General features: G+C 35.8%; 1 protein-coding gene, 1 non-coding gene and 1 pseudogene across 2 annotated transcripts; 2 read left to right on the top strand and 1 right to left on the bottom strand.

Annotated features, from left to right (window-relative positions):
* Positions 1 to 10,142: 10,142 nt before the first annotated feature.
* Positions 10,143 to 12,156, top strand: LOC140890172 (heat shock cognate 70 kDa protein-like; annotated as a pseudogene).
* A 4,366-nt stretch (positions 12,157 to 16,522) lies between these two features.
* On the bottom strand, positions 16,523 to 18,792 carry LOC140890171 (uncharacterized). The gene is made up of 5 exons (XM_073297930.1): positions 18,341 to 18,792; positions 17,575 to 17,794; positions 17,223 to 17,472; positions 16,801 to 17,108; positions 16,523 to 16,753 (listed from the first exon to the last, which is right to left on the bottom strand). Exons 1-5 carry the CDS (start codon positions 18,790 to 18,792, stop codon positions 16,523 to 16,525), a joined length of 1,461 nt encoding a protein of 486 aa, XP_073154031.1.
* Positions 18,284 to 18,390, top strand: LOC140893644 (small nucleolar RNA R71). Its single transcript, XR_012153238.1, has one exon. It is a non-coding gene; the product is annotated as a small nucleolar RNA R71 (small nucleolar RNA).
* Positions 18,793 to 21,946: the final 3,154 nt, after the last annotated feature.

Raw genomic sequence — 21,946 nt, 5'->3', positions numbered from 1 at the left:
CTATGGGCATTACGAGTTTCTAGTGATGCCATTTGGATTGAAAAATGCATCGGCTATATTCATGAATCTGATGAACCATGTATTCAGGGAGTATTTGGACAAGTTTATCGTGGTTTTCATTGACGACATTCTGGTGTATTTGCGTAATGCAGACGAGCATGTTTCTCACTTGCGGTTGGTACTGCAGACTCTTCGGGATGAGCAGTTGTATGCCAAACTGAGTAAGTGTGAGTTCTGAATGGATCGAGTGGTCTTTCTTGGCCATATTATATCCAGGGATGGAATTTCTGTTGATCCGAGCAAGATTGAGGTTGTGCTTAATTGGTCACGTCCGACGACGATTGCTGAGATCCGTAGTTTTCTGGGTCTAGCGGGATATTATCGTCGTTTTATTTGGAACTTCTCGCAGCTAGCCCGACCATTGACGCAGCTTACCCGCAAGGGTTTTGATTTCGAGTGGTCCTTCGAGTGTGAGGAGAATTTCTGTGAGTTTCGACGATGGTTGACTTCTGCACCGGTGTTGGCATTGCCGTCAGGATCTGGAGGGTATGTGGTGCACACATATGCTTCTCTTCAGGGGTTAGGTTGTGTCCTGACTCATAATGGGCATATGATTGCATACGCTTCTAGACAGTTGAAGTTGCACAAAGACAATTATCCAGTCCATGATTTGGAGTTGGCAGCCATTGTGTTCGCTTTGAAGATCTGGCGTCATTATCTGTATGGCGAGAAATTTGAGATCTTCACCGACCATAAGAGTCTCAAGTATTTGTTCACTCAGGCTGAGTTGAAAATGAGGCAGAGAAGTTTGATGGACTTGTTTAAGGACTATTATTGCGAGATTAAGTACCATTCGGGTGCTGCTAATCTCACTGCTGATGCCTTGAGTCGCAAGGTGCGGATATCCGCACTTCAGACTTGTTCGATGTCTAGTACGATCGGAGATTGTTGTTCTTCAAGGTATACCTTCAAGCACAAGAAAGGTATGCAGAGTATCCAGATGTTTGCGATACAATCTGAGCCAACTTTGTATTCGCGGATTCGAGATTCTCAGATGTCTGATCCGAATACCCAGCGTTTAGCTCGTCTAGCTAACGAGGGTAGCACGTCTGGATTTCACTATCAGTCAGATGACTTTCTGTGTTTGTCTGGTAGGCTTGTGATTCCGGAGGATGAAGATTTGCGAGAGGAGATTTTGTCTCAGGCACATCGCACTAAGTTGAGTATTCATCCGGGAAGTAACAAAATGTATAAGGATCTACGTACTCGGTTTTGGTGGAAGGGAATGAAGCGCAGTGTGTATCAATATGTTTCGAGATGTTTGGTGTGCCAGCAGGTCAAGGCAGAACACCGACGACCTTGAGGTTTGCTTCACAGTCTACCTATTCCTGAGTGGAAATGGGAGTTTATCACGATGAATTTTGTGACCCATTTGCCGGTATCCTCGAGGAGATTTTTGCTATCTGGGTTGTGGTGGACCGACTCACCAAGTCAGCTCATTTCATTTCCTATAGCCGAGAGTACAATGTGGATCGTATGGCTCGGTTGTACATTCAGGAGATTTTTCGACATCATGGAGTGCCTGTGAGCATTGTCAGCGATCGAAACCCCAGGTTTACTTCTAGGTTCTGGGGGAGTGTTCAGCGTGCGATGGGCACTACTCTCAGTTTGAGTACTGCCTATCATCCGGAGATAGATGGTCAGTCAGAGCGCACTATCCGTACTTTGGAGGATATGCTTCGAGCGTGCGTTATGGATTTGGTTCAGCCTGGTAGGATCATTTACCATTGATTGAGTTCGCGTACAACAATAGCTACCATCGTAGCATTGGGATGACACCGTTTGAGGCGTTGTACGGACGACGTTGTCGTACTCCACTCTTTTGGGAAGAAGTGCGGGAGAGACAGGCTGAAGGACCGGAGTTGATCCAGCAGACATCAAATGTTGTTGATCAGATCAAGAAACGGATTAAGACTGCACAGGATCGTCAGGCCAGCTATGCTAACACTAAGCGTAGGCCTTTGCAGTTCGATGTAGTAGCCCGTAACCAAATAAAGAGATTAAGGATCTAATCGCAATTCCTCAACTTGAGTTCGGACGTTCCGAAGAGGAGATCGTAGGCTCCGAACGTGATCGGACGATCCGAAGCCAGGATCGGAGGCTTTGAACATCTTCGGACGCTCCGTCGGTAGGTTCGGACGGCCCGATCGGGATCAATATTACGTCATTACTTACGTCAGCAAAGTGACATCATGGCTGTCGCATTGATGGGACTTTGGACGACCCGAAGTCGAGTTCGGATGGCCCAAACGTGTTCGGAGGGCCCGAAGGCAGTTCGGACGGCCCGAACTTTGTCTATAAATAGAAGGGCCGAGATTCATTTTCAGATGCACCAATCACCTCTTCTCTCTCAATTCCTTGGTCTTTCAGCTTAGATCTAGGGCATTCTAGGCGTCCCATTGGGAATCCGGAAGTGGCGTAGTGATCCAGGCGTCGTAGCGGAGCTGTGGCCTAGTTTTGAGGCAATCAACAGCAAAGGACTAACGACGAACGAAGGTATAGCTTTTGCTTCCTAAAAATATTTAGGAGTATGCAATAGCTTAGTTAAGGCTTTTAGAGCACTTTAATGATATTATTATCATTTGGAAGTGTAGTGTGGACTATAGGCGTGGTCTTATTGCTGGTAGAGATTGCCTAGTATTTGAGGTACGAAAGTACTTTTCGAGATATCCTGACTGAGTATGAATGTATTATGTGACTGCATGATTTATATGTCATGATTTTATGCTGCATTCATTTGAATCTTGAGCTATCTCTTTTGAGATGTCTGTTAGTAGGGTTTTACCCTATCCTGTTAGTGGATGGACTTCCATCGATTTGGGTCCGGAGTATCCTCTGGTTTTTGGTATGGGAGCCACTTTCTGAAGTGACGGCACAACGTGCTATATACTAGGGCCCGGTCTGTCTTTGTATCTGATTCTTGACCTCTAGTCAGTAGGCGGTTCACTTGCATTCCTGTATAATCATACTCTCGTGCTGAGCGTTTTATGCTCACGTCTCGTACTCTGTGTTTCTGGACACCCTATTCCATGGGGCAGGTTTGCGTTTGGATGAGGCGGGTAGATCTAGGAGAGGTTAGGCAGTGGTTGGCCAACAGGAGCTTCGCCTAGGTTTTTATTCTGTTGTTTTGGGTTGATACAGCGTTCGATTTGGTGGTATAACTATTTGGGTATTTGCAGATTCCTTTACTTGGGATTGTTTAATGTTTATCGTTTCCGCAGTTTATTCTGGTTTACTGTTTGATTAAGTTAATTGCATGTCTAAGTTCTGTTTATTAGGTGATCTCGGTAAGGATCACTACAGCAAAACATAAATTTTTTTTTTAAAAAGGGGCTGCGCTCGATCGCATGTACTCGTGCGATCGAGCGCACCATCCATGCCTCAAGTACTGCCGGGGAAAACTCAAGTGTTGCGCTCGATACTACGAACTCGTGGGATCGAGCGCACCATTTTATGCAGTCCCACTGCCTCAACAAAATGATGGGCCGCGCTCGATCCTACGAACTCGTGCGATCGAGCGCGCCCTCTGCCAAGAAAATATCAAAAACAGGGCAGGATTTCTACAATTCAAACCACCATGCAAATCTTCAATCTAAAACATGCATCAACACATCCAACAAGCATATTACATTACAAGGTAGTTCTAGAGTTATACAAGATCAAACTATTAGAACATGCTTCAGTCTAGCTTATTTAATGAAATACAATACAAAACAAGTTCAAATATAATCTACGATTGATTACAAATCGACTTCTAAAACACCAAAGCCTCACGTCTATCATCTCAACCACCTAACCATGCTGCCTCTGACTCGGTCCTGCCCCACATGTTGCCAAGTACACATACAAACAAAGACAACAACCGGATAATCCGGTGAGAATAACATTCCCAGTAAAAGAGACAAACATGTTATATCAACAAGCATCTCAGAATAAAATACATCAACATCCAAATATTCAAATATCAACTATGCAATTCCAAGAGAAATCAAAATGAAATGCATGTCTTTAAAATCCGGGATTATCAAGTATGGATAATCAGAAAGTACTCCGGTTATTCTCTTCCTCTATTGGGATCCCGAGGATGAAATATCACACAAATCACACCGACTCTCCCCTCGAGGTGGATAGTGTATATTTCAATCCTCTAGACTCTGAAGCAACTATATAGAGTTAAGTCGGTCATTGCAGTAAATCGCTTGCCAATGCCCCCTACTATAGTTCTCAGAACATCTAACTCAAAATGAAATAAAATCCATTGGCTCAATATGAATGCAATGCAATTCATAACTCATTCAATAAATTCAAGTAAATCAATTAACATGCAAGTATGTGATTTTTCCGGAACACTCGATCAAGTCAGATTCGAGTCACTCGTTCCATTCCAGTCTAAGTCGTCTTATACCTCTTTCAATCGTCGATGCTCCAACCTGGAAACAACAACAATAAACTCATTCAAATACTCCCTCGATTCTACTTCATACGGTAAGAATTCGATACTATACCGGCTCAAATCTTCAGAACGATCTAACTTCTGCACCCTCGCAACTCAACGGCCTTCAAACAATCTGTAAAAAAAGTAATAAAGGCTGGAGATTACATACAACTCAATCGAAGACTTGGTTCAAACAATTCAAACCGATTGACAATCCAAAACTCAAATCGGCGGCATAACGGCTGTATTCTGATCAAATCGGAAACCTAGACAACATAATATCAATCCAATAAACTCAAATCAACCAACATTCAACAATAACAATCTGATTTCAACAATTCACAAAACTCAAACTTTCGAATAATCTTCCAAAAATCATAACAAATCCGAACGACGCTCTATTTCGAAACCGACAGAGAATAAACGATCAGAACTCTGTCAAGAACAATATAACTGGAACTCAATCGATACTAACGACATCCAAAAATAAAAGTCTATCTGATCGACGAAAAACTTACGATAGAACGAATCTCTCGCAGCCGTGATCGCTAATCTGCCTTCAGAATAAAATTCCAACGGACGGATCGAGCTCGGGAGGAAATATGGAAAGCTTGGAAGCTCACGTTGGTTCTTCAATGGAGGGAGAGACGATGGAGGAGGAGGATGGGGTGAAGGAATGGGTCAAAGATTGCTTAAATATCTAACAATCTCCAATTTTGCATTTTAGTCCCTGAAATTTCCGAAATTTGAAAAATAGACCCTGATCAAAATCAAGTCGGCTCTTGAACACTGTAATCTCCGATTATCTCAAATAAAGTCAATTAAGATAAAATCGGGGCGTTACACATATCTTTTAGTTCAACGTTCGAAATGGCGCAAGTGTTTCAGATAGTATGATTGGAACTTTGTTGAAACTGGTAAATTTCATTCTTAATATGGGTGCATAAAATTTATGTATTAGAGCTTTATATTGATTTATATTGCAATGCTCTGGTATGTCAGCTCTTATATTTTAATTTTAACGAGATTATGGCCTTCTTACAACTTCGTTGAATCATCGCATTGCTGTGTTGAAGGACTTGATAATCACCTCATGGCTATAAAAAGAGATTACAAACAACTAGAAGAAAGAAGAATAAGAGACGTTGCAGCCAGTGAAGAGGCAAAAGAAAAGAAAATGCTCTAATGGAAGAAAAGTTGCGTCAAGAAAGGATTGAAGTTGAAAAGAGGTTCTTTCCATTTTTGTATCATTTAAATATTTTTTTTGTAAGCCTGATGCATGCTTAAACTCAATTATTTCTTTCTTTGTTTTGACAACTACTCAGTTATATCTCAAATTTAGGCAATTCTTCAAAAAATAATTCGATTGTATTGATAAATTGAAGTGGATGTCACAGTCATTCATACATGTATTGTTTTTTTTCCACTGCTATCGTATCACTTAGTTCTTGTTTATATACCGTAAAATGAGAACAAAATTTTAATACATTATATTTATTTAGATATCATAACTTGGTATTGTCTCCCATATCTTATCATCATGTTATGTATGCATATACTCCAATAGTTTCCAACCATTGGAAAATTGCTCGGGAAAAAAAATTGTTGCTCAATCGTACGTACACAAACTTATGAAATTTGATGCCTTAGATTTAGCCAAAAAATTTGGTTGTAGCAAGGGTTATGTGCACATGTATCCATATATTCCATATCCACCATTTGTGTTGTGTCTTAAATAGCTGCTTTTTCTGGTATTTTTGAATCAATGCAGGCCAATCGTCAAGCCAAGAGAACTAAAATAGCTAAAGCTCTCGGAGAAGCTGAGAAACGAGCTGTAGAAAAGAATAAACAAAATGAGAAGCAAGCTGCCGAAACAGCTACTACCAAACATGTTGAAATATTAAGAGATGGTATTCACAATGTAGTAGATTCGAAGAAAACTTTTGTGTATTTAGTTATCTTAATTAATTAATTAATTAATTAATAGGATTATAGAATTATATGTCTATGAGCATAATCTTAATGGTTTGGCCATTTTATAAACCCAAATTATCTAGGATAACCGAAGAAATGGACATATCTAGCATCGAGGTCACTTGTGCATGCTTGCAAATTGTAGTTTGAACGTTTTCCTTCTTGAAGTTTATTAGTATTCATCTGCTGCTTACTCTTAAGTTTTGTGTAAGTTGGTGAAGTTTTTACCGCTATATATATTCAGTGTCGAATTCTCATGTGTAACTTGTAATTTTAGTTTCTAATTTTGTAAAAATTTAAAGATATTCTATTTGAGAAGTTACATAAAGAATAAGTTCGAAGGCATGAACATCACATGTCGAGAAATATGGTGGTAAAACCTCACCAACAATCATCATAAGAAAATAAAGTATTACATTTTTTGTCAAAAGTATTAGTTTTTATGTGAAAAATACTAGTTATAACGTATGTTAATTTGACATTGAAAGTATTACTTGCTTTGCGAAAGGTAATATTTTTTATAATAAAAATATTAGTTTCTATGTAACATTTATTATTTCTAACATATGCAAGTTTGACATGATATTAAATTTTCTGTTAAAAGTATTATTATTTTTTTTATCAAAAGTATTAGTTTTTATGTTAAAAGTATTATAACATTTGTGATTTAAAATAAAAAAATATTAATTTTTTAGTAAAAAATCTTGTTTTTTATATTAAAAATATTAGTTTTTATGATAAAAATATTATTTTTTATGTGAAAAATATTATCTAATTTATGCAAGTTTGACATAAAAAGTATTACTTTTTCTGTAAAAATATTAATATTTTGACCAAAAGTATTAGTTTTTACATTAAAAACATTACTTATAACATATGTTAATTTGACATTGAAAGTGTTACTTGTTCTGTGAAATGTATTATTTTTTATGATAAACATATTAATTTCTATGTGACAAGTATTACTTCTAACGTATGCAAGTTTAACATAAAAAATATTAAATTTTTTGTTAAAAGTATTATTATTTTTAATCAAAATTATTATTTTTTATGTTAAAAATATTATAATATTTGTAATTTTAAATAAAAAGTATTAATTTTTTAGTGAGAGGTATTATTTTTTATATTAAAAGTATTAGTTTTTATGATAAAAATATTACTTTTTTATGTGAAATATTATCTAATTTATGCAAGTTTGACATAAAAAATATTATTTTTTTTTTGTAAAAAGTATTAATATTTTGGTCAAAAGTATTAGTTTTTACATTAAAACATTACTTATAAATTATGCTAATTTGACATAAAAAAATATTAATTTTATGTGAAAAATATTATTTTTTATGTTAAGAGTATTATTTTTTATGTGAAATTTTTTTAACGGACGCAAGTTTGACATAAAAAGTATTACTTTTTATGAAAAATATTATTTTTTTAGTCAAAAGTATTATTTTTTTATGATAAAAGTGTTACTTCTTACATATGTCAATTTGAAATAATTTAAAAAAAAATTTGTGAAAATTTTATTTTTATGTTAAAAATTATTAGTTTTTATGATATACGTATCAATTTTTTTGTGAAAAGTATTGATTTTTATTTTAAAAACTTTGGTCAAGTTTACCTATGTCGTAAGATATATACAACATAAATAATGGGATGAACACATCAAATTTACGAGAATCGAATTATATAATGATAAATTAGTTAATTTATTTATGCTACATGAGATACAATCTCAACATATGTATCATAATCTTAACCACTCTTATATTGCGTGAACCACATGAAAGTTTATTTTGAAAGACAAAGGTACATGCAATATCCTTGCTGAAAGAGAGATCTAAAAGCTTTCACCAGCCATTATCTTTACCATTGTATCTCATAAACAGGCACCAAGAGCTGCAAGGATCATACCAGTAAGAGGGTCATCCAAGGGTATCCACTCACAAATCATAACAAAACAAAAAGGGTAAAGCATACATTGACAAAACATTGTCCATTTCTTGGATCAAACAAATGGAGTGTTGTCGGAGAAGTACGTGAGTATTATGATAGATTTCGTATTCTTTCCTTTATAATTAGTGGCTGAGACGTTATTAATTCAATTTCTATAATTTTCTATATCGTCACCTTATCATAGAAATGATTTCTACTCTATATAAAACTTGAGACACTTGCACTAACTGATTTGGTTGGTCAATGTGACATCAGCACCTAGAGATTATTGTTTGATAGAATTCATTATCATAGAAATGATTTCTACTCTATACAATATCTTTATTGTTTGATAGAATTCATTATCATATTTAATTTAAAATTTGAAAGAACCTCTTATCAACTTGTTTTAATCAATATATTTATTTATTCTTTATCTTCCTAATTTTTTTATTTATATAGAATTTATTTATTATTTTACACATACATCGTGTGTGTCACGATCGCTAATAATAATAAAGTAATTAATAATGTAGCTTTGGTTCAATTTTAAAAGGTATAATAGTAATAGTAATAGTAATAGTAACGCAGTGTTTGGTACATAGGATTAGGTAGGTTTGTGTGTGATTTTTTATTTAATCCATTGTTTGGTAGGATTTTTATTAAAACAATCTAATCTAACCTAGAAAGGATAAAGTTGGTTTATGGTAGGTTAATTAAACCCTCCACTCACCCTAGTATTATTTATCCTTGTTTTTATCTTACACATAAATTTTATAATTACCCTTTCCCTCTAACCTAAAAATCATCCATCCAATAAAATATAAATGGTATTTTTGGCAAAAATTTTTAAACCATTAGTTAATCTTATTCCTAAAAATCAAACCAAACACAATATTATTTTCAACACAAATTACCAATCCTTATTTATCATGTTTTTATCATTTTTTAATAATCATTCAATAATCATAACAATTGAACCAAACATTGCGTAATAGTAATAGTGTAGCTTATCGTTAGTTGGAAATGTGAAAGCGATCTCACTAGAAAAGTGGGATGAGTTCCCTGTTACATGTACAGGATGGAAATTTTTTTTTTTTTTTTTTTTTTTTACTGAAACAGGATGGAAAATTCAAACTTGTACCAAACAAGTGATATTTGTTGATGATCAATTATCAATTAACGATGTATATAAAACATTTTTAGCGATAAATAATTTTGTAATAATTAGTTTTTTTACTAGAGTTTTGGATACAATCTAACGGATCTATATTTGTGAGATGAATTAATCAAATCTATATTTAAAGTAAAAAATAATACTTTAATACAAAAGTAATATTTTTTTAATGTATGGATGTGATAAGAGATACATCACACAAAATTGATTAAAGAGAAGACGATATTATAGTAATTTTTGTGAATTTTTATTTATTTATTTTTTTGGTAGGATCAATAAGATCATGTTAGAATTCAAATATATTGATAACACGGAAGGAAATATTTTAATAGTTTAAATTTTCTTTTTTTGTCGATAACATATAGCAATAATATCGCAGGTATAGAACGAAATCTCGAGTTCGATATCAATCGTGACAACCTTTCCCCTTACTCAAATATTATATACGTAAAACTCGTTTTCCTATTTCCCTAAAACTCTAGAAATTAATCTTTAACTCTTGATCAATCTTAATTCTCAGTTTCCTAAAACACTAGTGATCCTCACGCATTGCAGCGGATAACTATGTCCGGGAAAAGTCAAGCTCCGGCGGCGGTGGGAATCGATTTGGGCACCACTTATTCATGCGTAGCCGTGTGGCAACAGAATCGTGTTGAGATCATACCAAACGATCAGGGCAACCGCATCACGCCTTCTTGCGTAGCTTTCAACGAAACCGAACGTCTCATCGGCGATGCAGCCAAGAATCTAGCGGCCGTCAACCCGACCAACACTGTTTTTGGTGAGATATTAATTAACATTCCCACTTCTTCAACAATTTAAGTGTTAGTCTTACAATCTCAAAGTATAAATTATATTTTTGCAGATGCAAAGAGATTGATTGGTAGGACATTCAACGATCCTTTGGTACAGAAAGATTTGAGGCTTTGGCCCTTCAAGGTTGTTTCTCATGACAACAAGCCAATGATTGTGGTCACCTACAAAGGCGAAGAAAGACAATTCGCTGCGGAACAGATTTCTTCAATGGTCCTCTGCAAGATGAAGGAGATTGCAGAAGCTTTTCTGGGATCTAAAGTTATGAAAGCTGTTATTACCGTACCTGCCTACTTCAATGACTCCCAGAGGCGGGCAACCAGGGATGCCGGACTCCTTGCTGGGCTCGATGTCTTGCGTATCATTGTTGAACCAACTGCAGCGGCCGTTGCCTATGGTCTCGACAAAATGTCACGTAAATCTTCTAAAAAGAATGTACTTGTTTTCGACCTTGGCGGTGGCACTTTCGATGTCTCACTTCTCACTATGGCGAAGCGTGTCTTTAAGGTTAAGTCGACCGCGGGCAACACACACCTCGGAGGAGAGGATTTTGACAACAGATTGGTCGACCATTTCGTCGAAGAACTCAAGAGGAAGCACAAAAGGGACATAAGCGACAACCCGCGATCATTGAGAAGGTTGAGGACAGCTTGTGAGAGGGCAAAGAGGAATTTGTCTTTTACGGCACACACAACTATTGGAATTGATTGTTTGTGTGATGGATTTGATTTTCACTCTACAATAACACGTGCCAAATTTGACGATCTCAACGTAGACTTGTTCGAGGAATGCATTGTCATGTGGAGAAGTGTTTGAAGGATGCCGGGATGGACAAGAAAAGGATACACGAAGTGGTTCTTGTTGGTGGATCTACTAGAATTCCAAAGGTGCAGCAATTGCTTGAGGATTTCTTCGATGGTAAGGAGCTCTGCTTTTGACAGGACAAGGTAATAATGAAATCCAAGACCTCATATTATCGGATGTCACACCTCTATCTCTTGGTGTGTATGTGAAGGACGATATAATGTCTGTAATAGTCCCCAGGAATACCACTATTCCGACTAAGAAGGAAAAGGTGTTTTCCACTATGTGCGACGACCAAACTAATCTATGGATTAAAGTGTATGAAGGTGAAAGGGCCAGAGCGAGCGACAACATTCTGTTAGGTACATTTAGTTTATATGGCATTCCTCCTGCTCTCAGAGGCGTTGCTAAAGTTACCGAGTGCTTTGAGATCGATGCTGATGGTATTTTGAACATAACTGCTGAAGACAGAGCAACTGGCAATAAGAAGAGTTTTACAATCAACCATATCAACAGCTTGTTGTCCAAGAACGAGATTGAAAGAAAGTTGAATGAAGTAGAAAGATTTAGGATAGAAGATGAAGAGATTAGAAAGAAGTTCGCGGCGAAAAATTCTCTGGAGCATTATGTGTATAGCACCAGGGCTGCTTTTATGACCACGAAACTTGGTCTCAAACTACCAGCTGCCGATGCCGAAAAAATCCAAGACGGGATAAAATCTGCGATGGAGTGGTTGGATGAACACCAAGCTGCAGAAGCACATGTGTTTGAGAAGAAAACAAAGGAATTGAAGAATATTTGGGATCCTATTATGGGGAAGAGTAGTCGGGTAATTAGGAGGAAGAAGTGGTGGTCAATCTTCTAGCTTAATACGTCATTGTTTTGATTTCCTTTCTTATTTAAACCAAAAGCTTTCATTTTTTTTTAAGCAGACATTTTTTTGGTGTAGATTAAGATTTGATTGATCAATCATTCGCTGCTTTGTCCAATCATCTCATCCACTACCAAGCAGTGCCTAAAAATAATGATTTTTACATTTTATTTCATTAGCTAGAGCAGGAAACATTATACCATATTTTTAATGGTTTGTACTTAATTTTATCCGAAAAAAATAATGTGGGTCCAGGGAGTGCAAACAAATTTTTTCTGACAAGGGACTGATTCTTAATTTGCTTTTGGATTTAGAGACTGAACACCAATTCACCCTTATATTATTTCCAATCAAATCAATGAAAATTTTGCCAATGGACAATGCTATATGTACATAGACTCTTACATAGAGGTGTACACACCCTATTAAATTAGGAAATAATTTCAAATTCTTTTAAAATTTCTTTTTTTTTTCAACCTACAATTTTTTGTCTTGCTCAAAAAAATCTATCAAATTCTTTTAAAATATTTTTATTTTTAACCTACAATTGTTTATCTTTTTTAAAAAAAAACTCTTAACTAAAATATTATTAATTTAATTATTTATTGTGAAATTTTAGGGGTGTCAAAATTGAACCCGACCCAAGTTGATCAGTTACTATCGGATTAAGGTTGATTTTTGGGGTTCAGGTTAGACCAAAAAATATTTGATTTTTTTAAATTTTTTTAAAAAATAATTAAATACACATAATAATAATTAATATATTTTGATTTAAATACATAATAACAAAATTTCACGTATATAGTTCTATATAACTTAAATTTGAAAGTCCAAGTATACAAAATTTAAAATAAACTTACTACACATAATAAAAATTATTTTTAAAAATCAATGTTTTACAAAATAATTTTTACATGTTTAAAATCTATGATACAATATACAATATTTTTTTTCAAACATACAATATATAAAAATATAGTAATTATTTCTTAATTCTTGAAATAATTACAAAAACTTTACGAATTTCTCAAACCAAATCTGAATAATCAATAGAAATCGACTCGAACTCGACTAACACGATCAACATAAACCTAAAAAAATTTGAAATTCTTTCCTAATTTAATAGAACGTGTACACCTCTATATAAGGGTCTATGTATATATAGCATTACCCTTTGCCAATTAGTGTGAGTTTCTTAGTTTAGTACTTTTAATTTATAATACTAACGGTATATGTACACTCGATGCATGTGATAAAAAAGTATATTATGTAATAAGGTTTAACAGGTATATGTTAATGCATTATGCTCTGTGCTCGTTTTTATATTGATATGTGACATTTTTTTTTTCATTAATTGCATAAATGTAGTATTTTCAATTGTACTTCTCAAGTTCATAAACACTAAAAAAATCCGTTGTTGCCTGTTGTTTTTAAATTTTAAATTGGTTTAGATAGATTTAAAAAAGTAATAAAAATTTTAAAAAGACAGCAGCAGGCAGCTACCTGCATCTATCAAATGTTTTTATTTTTTCTTCCCTGCAGTAATATATTACTCAATTAAGCTTTTTAGTAAATAAATGACATTCGAGGGTTGAATTTAAATTCAAGCTATAGTTTTATAAAAAAAAACTCACACAGTCACACATTACGGTAAACTACATACAAATACTATTTATCATTCAATATAAATATATTTAGATCCGAAGAGGAGGTGGATCCAAAGCTTGGTGGCTGGTGGGCTTGACAGTGGATTTGCTTGATGCAATTCATACGGTAGTTTTTCTTCTGACATGCATTGCTTTCGTGGAAGCCAACATCTTAAAATTTTAATACGTGCAAAAATAATTTAATCAACAACCAACCTATCATAAACAATATGGTTCGTGGATGTAAATGGAAAAGACTTGATTTGTGTGCAGGTGTTACGAGCGCAATATTGGTGCGTCGAATGTCGGACCGATCAAGGTAAAAATCGCATATCCAATATTGGCCACCTTTTGCTATTTTATTTTATTAATTTTTGGCCTTTCTGATGGACCCCCGTGCCTATAAATAGAGGCAACCTCCGGTCCTTCAATACACACAACAAAATTCGAGCTCCTCTTTTCTTTGCACTCTGTTCTTCTTGCTCATGTCCAGTTCATGGAAGTGATATTGTTCAAGTACAATCTTTTTTCGTCGGTGTAGTGCCTTCGTGCTAGGCTATTGGGTGCGTCGAATGTCGGACCGATCAAGACAAAAATCGCATACCCAGTGTTGGCCACCTTTTGCTATTTTATTTTATTAATTTTTGGCCTTTCAGATGGACCTGTGTGCCTATAATAGAGGCAACCTCCACTCCTTCAATACACACAACAAAATTCGAGCTCATTTTTGTTTGAACTCTGTTCTTCTTGCTCCTGTCCAGTTCGTGGATGTGATATTGTTCAGGTACAATCTTTGTTTGTTGGTGTAGTGCCTTCGTGATAGGCTATTACAAGGTTTCTCCATTGTATCCTGGAAAAAAGACGTCCGTGTAATCCTCGCAGCACACTCCAAGGAGGGGTGGGGGAATTTGTTTTAAGGAAACTATATTAGTTATAGGCCTTGGTTTGATTTACTGTTTCCTTACTGCTTAATCATTTGTTTATTACTATTCAGTATTTACGCACTTGTTATACTGTTGTATTGTACTACGATCATTACTTGTTTTTAGTATATTGTTTCTGTTCAATTTGAGTTTAGCATTTTGGCTAACAAACTTAAAACATATCTTGTGCTCATTACGTGAATTGTTTCAGAAATGGCTTCTGCTTCAAGTGAGACTACTCCTGTTGTTCCTCTTGTCATGGTTCCAACTCGTGTTGCTTCTCCTGTTGCCCCACGTGGTGTTGTTGTTCCTATTACAAACAGTCACGGAGAAAATCTAGGGAAGTTTATTGGTGTGGACTTCAAGAGGTGGAAGGAGAAAATACTCTTTTACTTGACGATGCTGAACCTGGACAGATTCCTCTCGGAGGATGCTCCTAAACTCAAGGATGGTGAGGGAGATGTGGAATCCGTCAGTGCTTTGGAGGCATGGAATCATTCTGATTTCCTTTGCCTAAATTACGTACTGAATGGATTGGCCGACTGGCTCTACAATATGTACTGCGAAAAGAAATCGGCCAAGGAGCTTTTGGAATCCCTTGAAAGAAAATACAAAACCGAGTATAAGTTTCTCGTAGACCACTTTTTGCATTTTAATATGGTGGAATCCAAGCCGGTTGGGGATGACATTGAGTGAATCCTTCCAAGTGACTGCCATTGTTGAAAAGCTACCACCAGCATGGAAGAACTACTTGAAACACAAGCGCAAGGAGATGAATATTGAAGAACTCATTGTTCGACTTCGTATCGAGGAAGACAACAAGAGCTCTTAAAGACAATTGTTTTCTCCAGTTTTTGCTAAAGCAAATGTTGTCGAGCATGGCCAAAGATCGAAAAGGAGAAAATTTACACCTTCCAACAAAAGGATGAAAATGAGACAAAAAGGAGGTATTTCGAAGAAAAATTTATTTGGGAAATGCTACAACTATTATGTTAAATGGTCACAAGGTCTCTGAGTGCAAAAACTCGAAGAAAAACTGAGAGGTTAATATGGTAGAGAACATATCTCAAGAGGTTTCGAACATGAATCTATGTGGTGTAATCTCTGAAGTTAATCTAGTGGGTTCAAACCCAAGGGAGTGGTAGATCGACACTGGTGCTACTCGCCATGTTTGCTGTGACAAAGAGATGTTTGCAAATCTTGAGGAATCTGACAATGAGGAAAGGAATGGCACCTTCCTACCAACACTTACGAGTGTGGGGTTGTCTTGCCAAGTCATACGTACTCCAAAAAAGGTGAGTTTGGACCAAAAATCATTGATTGCATTTTCATTGGATATAGACACAACAACAGCACTTATCGATTCCTTGTATATCAATCTCAAATTCCTGACATTCATAAGAATACGATAATGGAATCAAGAAATTCCTCGTTCTTTGAACATGTGTTTTCTTGCAAATATAAGGAAGAACCTAGTTCATCCAAAAGATTACATGAGACAATGGAAAAAGAACAAGAGGTTAAGTACGAGGTTGAACCTAGACGTAGCAAGAGAGCTAGGACTGAGAAATCCTTAGGTCCGAATTTCATCACTTTCATGATGGAAAGTGAACCTCAAAGCTTAAAAAAAGCTGTGAATTCATCTGAAGGACCTCAATGGAAAGAAGCTATAAACTCAGAAATGGAATCCATTTTGCAAACCATACATGGAAACTAGTGGAACTTCCTCTGGGAAGCAAACCACTAGGTTATAAATTGATTTTTAAACAAAAAATGAAATAAGATGGAACAATAGATAAGTATAAATCCATATTGGTAATAAAAGGTTACCTTCAATGTGGAGGGTTTGATTACTTTGATACTTATTCTCCAGTAACGAGAATAACTTCAATCAGGGTGATACTTGCAATTGCCGCATTGCAAAATCTTGAAGTACACCAAATTGTTGTAAAGCCTGCCACCTCTTCGCACAGGTTGATTCTCATTCAAGTAAGCAGTCATTTCTTTTTTTCCTTCATTGATGTCTTCCTCATGGAAATGAGATGCAAGTGCGGCTTCTAAAGGTTCTTGTAGTGTATCTTGCACAAAATTATAAACAAGTGAGTCAACAACATCAATCTGAAACATTCCTCATAAAGATGTGAACATTTGAGCGCATTAAAAACATCAAAGGCAATTTTATCATCTCCCACTCTCAGAAGTAATTCTCCCTTTTGGACATCTATGAGTGCTTTTTCTGTCGCCAGGAAAAGTCTTCCCAAAATAAGCGGCATATCCAAATCTTCCTCCATGTCCAGTACTACAAAATCCATCGAAAAGATGAATTTGTCTAATTTCACCAGTACATCCTTTATTATCCCTCTTGGATGTTTTATAGACCTGTCAGCCAACTGTAATGACATCCTTGTGGATTTTGGTTCCCCCAAACCCAGTTTCCTAAAAACAGAGTATGACATCAGATTTATGCTAGCACCTAAGTCACATAATGTTTTTTGAAAATGAATATCACTAATCATTCAAGGAATAGAAAAACTCCGTGTATATTTTTGCTTTGGAGGGATATTGTTCTGAACCAGTGTTGAGCAACTTTCTGTTAAAATGACCAATGCATGCTCTTCTAATTTTCTCTTGTTGGAAAGAATCTCCTTCAAGAACTTGGAATAGCTGGGCATTTGCATCAATGCGTCGACAAATGGAATGATGATATTCAATTTCTTGAATATTTTTAGGAATTTCGCAAACTGAGCATCTAGCTTGGCCTTCTTGAGAGCTGTAGGAAAAGGTGGTGGAATAACAAAGTTTGATTGTGATGTGGGTGGTGGTGTAGAATTAGAGGACTAACCTGATGTTTTCTCAGGTACATCAATGACTTATGTCGCTTTCGTTTATTGTCTCTCAGTTTCAACTTTATTTCCACTTCTTAATTCTATGGCCTTCACCTGCTCTTTGGGGTTATTTTCGGTGTCACTTGGTAAGGTACCAAGATCTCTACTGGACATTGCTTTAGCTAACAGCCCTATCTGATTCTCCAAATTCTTTATCGAAGCATCCTGATTCTGCATTCTGGTCTCAGAGGATGATATAAACTTTTGCATCATCTTCTCCAAGCTTGATTTCTCTTCTTGATGTTGTTTTCTGTAATTTTGGTTCCCATACTTCCTGTTGTTATGTCCTCCCCATGAGAAATTCAGATGTTGTTTCCCCCCTGGATTATATGTGTTCGAGAAAGGATCATACCTAGGGTGGATTTGATTTCCTACATGATTTACTATAACTCCCTCCGGTTGATAGAATGGATTTCCAATCTAACAGTCTTTAATGAAATGTTCAACACCACACTTTTCACACCACACTTCTTGAATGCGCATTGAAAAACTTCCCATAATTAGCTCATAAATATTTTTATTCATGACTTCAAGATGAGTCTCCACTGAAGTAAACACATCTACTTGATGAATTACTGTGGATTTTTGCATTGCATTTCTCTCATGTTGATGCTGATAATTGCTTGATGCCATATCCTCAATCAACTCGTAGCCTTCCTTTGGTGATTTTTATTAACAGGTTTCCCCCTGCAGCTACATCTATCATATTACGGTTAGTAGACAATAAACCATAATTAAAATTTGTACCACATGCTAGTCCGACAATTAATGATGTAGGCATCTCCTTAATAAATCCTTATAGCGCTCCCATGCTTCATACAGTGTCTCCTGCTCCGATTGCGAAAAAGTTTTAATGTCTGTACGCAATTTCATGGACTTGGAGGGAGGAAAGTATTTTGTGAGAAATGCTTTGGCCATATCCTCCCATGTCGTGATGGAACCTGCAGATAAACTGTTTAGCCAAGCCTTAGCTTTATCTCTCAAGGAAAACGGAAATAAACGTAAACGAATGGCATCGTCAGAAACTCCACGATGTTTGAATGTATCACAAATTTTTAAGAAATTTGCAATATGGGCATTAGGATCATGAATTGAAGTTCCTCCAAATTGGACGGAGTTCTGAATCATTTGGATGATAGCTGGCTTGATCTCAAATTGATTTGCTCGAAATGCAGGTCGAATGATGCTAGGACTAGCTCCATTTATGGATGGTTGAGAACACTCCAACATTGATCTATTCACATTCTGTCTGGGTTGCTCTTCTTCTGCCATCGCAATCCTTTGTTGCCTCCTTCTCCTATGAAAAGTTCTTTCGATTTCAGGATCAAGAGGTAGGAGTTCCGAATTAAATGAATGTTTCATGCACTGCAAGAGTATCCTGCAATTCACAGATGAAACCAATGATTAAAATTTTTACACAGAAAATTAAATAAAACAAATTAAAGTAATTAATAGTCCCTGACAACGACGCCAAAAATTTGATCGAGTAAATACTAACAACTAAAATAAATATAAATTTTCCTCAATTCCGCTCGTAATTATCGCAAGTGCATGAATCAAGTTATAGTAAAAGGTACTGTGTACGAGTATCGTCCTCATGGACTATTTTAACAAAAATTTGTTTATCTAATTTCTCTAACAAAAGTAACGAAACTCTTTAGAATAATTAATGACTAAAATTATCAACTAACGAAATAAATTTAAATCACTTAAATAAAAGGAATGAAAATGTTTCCTAAGAAGATAATATAATATGAGAATATTTGTTGGAATCTTGGTTCACATTTCCTCTAATTGAACTGGACGAATGAAATTCAACTTTCTACGCATATTTTTGACAGGATTTCCTGATCTATCGACACTCCCTCTCGATTTATGCCAACCTAATTCAATTTAATGTATATAATCAAATATCTCCTATTATTTATAATTACCGATTGCTTTGCGCTCTTTGAAATCCCATAACTTTCAACCTGGTGACCTACGGTTATCAACATGTACTAAATATCATATCTCCTATTTTAAGTCTACTGATCAAGCCACTTGTCCTAATTATGAATCTCTATCTCTCGATATAATTCAAAGCATACGAAACTTTGTTAAAGTTAGCTACTCTTCAACATAGAACAATAAAACAATGACAAAATCAAATACTAGTAGAATATAAAATCAATTCGTCCAAAATATTCAATCACACAAAAGTGTTACGGGGGTAGGATCCCCTAAATTCTAACAAAATAAAGTTTAGCTACTAAAATTCATAATAAAAATTAATCTAACAAAGTTTTTCAACATAAAATTCAAAGTTGGAAAGAAGGAAAACTCAAAACGAGGCTAAGAAATCTTCAGCAGCCGCCTTCTCATCCTTCTTCAATGTCGAACCCTCAAAAACATCAAATTTTGTTATATATATTGCCCAAAAGTCCTTTCCATGTAAAATACCCGAAAAATTAAAATTTCCAAATCGTGAGAGCGCCCGGGCGGTAAGAAGTGACAGCCCGAGCGCGAGGGTACACTGCCTCTGCTTCTCTTTTTTTCTCGAGGATGCGCGAGGGCGGTAATATTTGACCGCCCGGGCGCATCACCCTTCTGTTTTTTTTCTCTTGGTTTCTTCAATTATGCGCTCGAGCGGTAGAAAGTGATGGCCCGAGCGCACTCCTTTGCTGCCAAACTCTTTGTTTTACTTTTTTTCCTGACAAATCAATCACAAATCTAGAGGAGTGAACAAAATGCATGAGAAAGCCCTAAATGAAAATAAAATAATTTAACACAAACAAAATGATGGGAAACAAATGCAAAACACACAACCACCATGTAATAAAAACACTTAAAAATAACTCATGTCAGTAGAGATTTAATGATCAGTTGGATTGCCTAATCACGGGAGGAATCGACTGCATGGATGGCTTGAAGTGCATATGTAACGCCCCGATTTTATCTTAATTGACTTTATTTGAGATAATTGGACATTATAGAGTTCAAGAGCCGACTTGATTTTGATCAGGGTCCTTTTTGCAAATTTCGGATTTTTCAGGGACTAAAACGCAATTTTGGATTTTTTTAGATATTTAAGCATGGATTTGACTCTTCAACCTCATTCTCTTCTTCCCCTACACGCCTTATCTCCATTTAAGAACTCAAACGTGAGTTTCAAGATTTTAGATTTCACCCCGAGCTCAATCCGTCTGTTGGAAATTATTTCTGAAGGCAGATTAGCGATCATGGCTGCGAGAGCTTCGTTCTATCGTAAGTTTTTCTCCGATCAGATACATTATATTTTTCGAATGTCGTTAGAATCGATTGAGTTGCTAGTATGTTGTTCTTGGCAGAGTTCTGATCGTTTATTCTCTGTCGATTTCGAAATAGAGCGTCGTTCGGATTTGTTATGATTTTTGGAAGATTATTCGAAAGTTGAGTTTTTATGATTTGTTGGAATTGGATTGATATGGTTGAAGGTTGGTTGTTTTGAGTTTATTGGATTGATATTATGCTGTCTGCATTTTCGGTTTGATTAGAATATAGCCGTTATGCCGTCGGTTTGTAATTGGGATTTTGAACCGTTTTGAGTTGATGATATTTGGCTATTGAGTTTGATCGTCATTATTGATCTTCTCTTACCTCCGTACAGATTCGTTTGAAGGCCGTTGAGTTGTGAGATTTCAGGAGTTGAATCACTCCGAAGATTGTAACCGGTTGGAGCATCGACGTTTGAAAGAGGTATAAGATGACTTAGACTGGAATGGAACGATTAACTCGAATCCGACTTGATTCGAGTGTTCCGGAAAAATCACATACTTGCATGTTATTTGATTTACTTGAATGAGTTATGATTTGCATTGCATTCATATTGAGCCAATGAATTTATTTCATTTTGAGTTAGACGTTCTGAGAACTATAGTAGGGGGCATTGACAGGTGATTTATTGCAATGACCGACATAACTCAATATAGTTTCTTTAGAGTCTAGAGGATTGAATTATACACTATCCACCCTGAGTGGAGGGTCGGTGCTATTTTGTGTGATAGTTCATCCTCGGGATCCCAATAGAGGAAGAGAAGAGCTGATTACCTTGATTATCCGGACTTGATAATCCCAGAGTTTTAAAGACATGCATTTCATTTTTAATTGTCTTGGAATTGCATGATTGATATTTGAATATCTGGAAGTTGATGTATTTTTTTTTGAGATGCTTATTCGATATTGCATGTTTTTCTCTTTTACTGGGAATATTATTCTCACCGAATTATCCGAATGTTGTCTTGTCTTTGTATGTGTGCTTGGCAACAGGTGGGGCAGGACCGAGTCAGAGATCGCATGGTAGGTGGTCGAGTTAATAGAGTGAGGTCTTGTTGTTTTAGAAGTTGAATATGTAATCGAACTTAGATTATATTCGAATTCGTTATGTTTGGGATTGTAAACTTAGATT

The sequence above is a fragment of the Henckelia pumila genome, chromosome 3 (assembly GCF_033568475.1).
Source record: "Henckelia pumila isolate YLH828 chromosome 3, ASM3356847v2, whole genome shotgun sequence".
Taxonomy (NCBI): Eukaryota; Viridiplantae; Streptophyta; class Magnoliopsida; order Lamiales; family Gesneriaceae; genus Henckelia; species Henckelia pumila.
Note: the sequence above shows the minus strand (reverse complement) of the source record. Positions and strands in the feature narration are given on the sequence as shown.

What these genes read in the sequence shown, in the direction of transcription:
- LOC140890171 (XM_073297930.1), bottom strand. Translation starts at nt 18,792, where the DNA reads ATGGCAGAAGAAGAGCAACCCAGACAGAATGTGAATAGATCAATGTTG. An exon ending in AAAATAACCCCAAAGAGCAG is followed by an intron (nt 17,473 to 17,574) that starts GTGAAGGCCATA and finishes ACATCAGGTTAG; the next exon opens with TCCTCTAATTCTACACCACC. An exon ending in ATTGGTCATTTTAACAGAAA is followed by an intron (nt 17,109 to 17,222) that starts GTTGCTCAACAC and finishes TATGTGACTTAG; the next exon opens with GTGCTAGCATAAATCTGATG.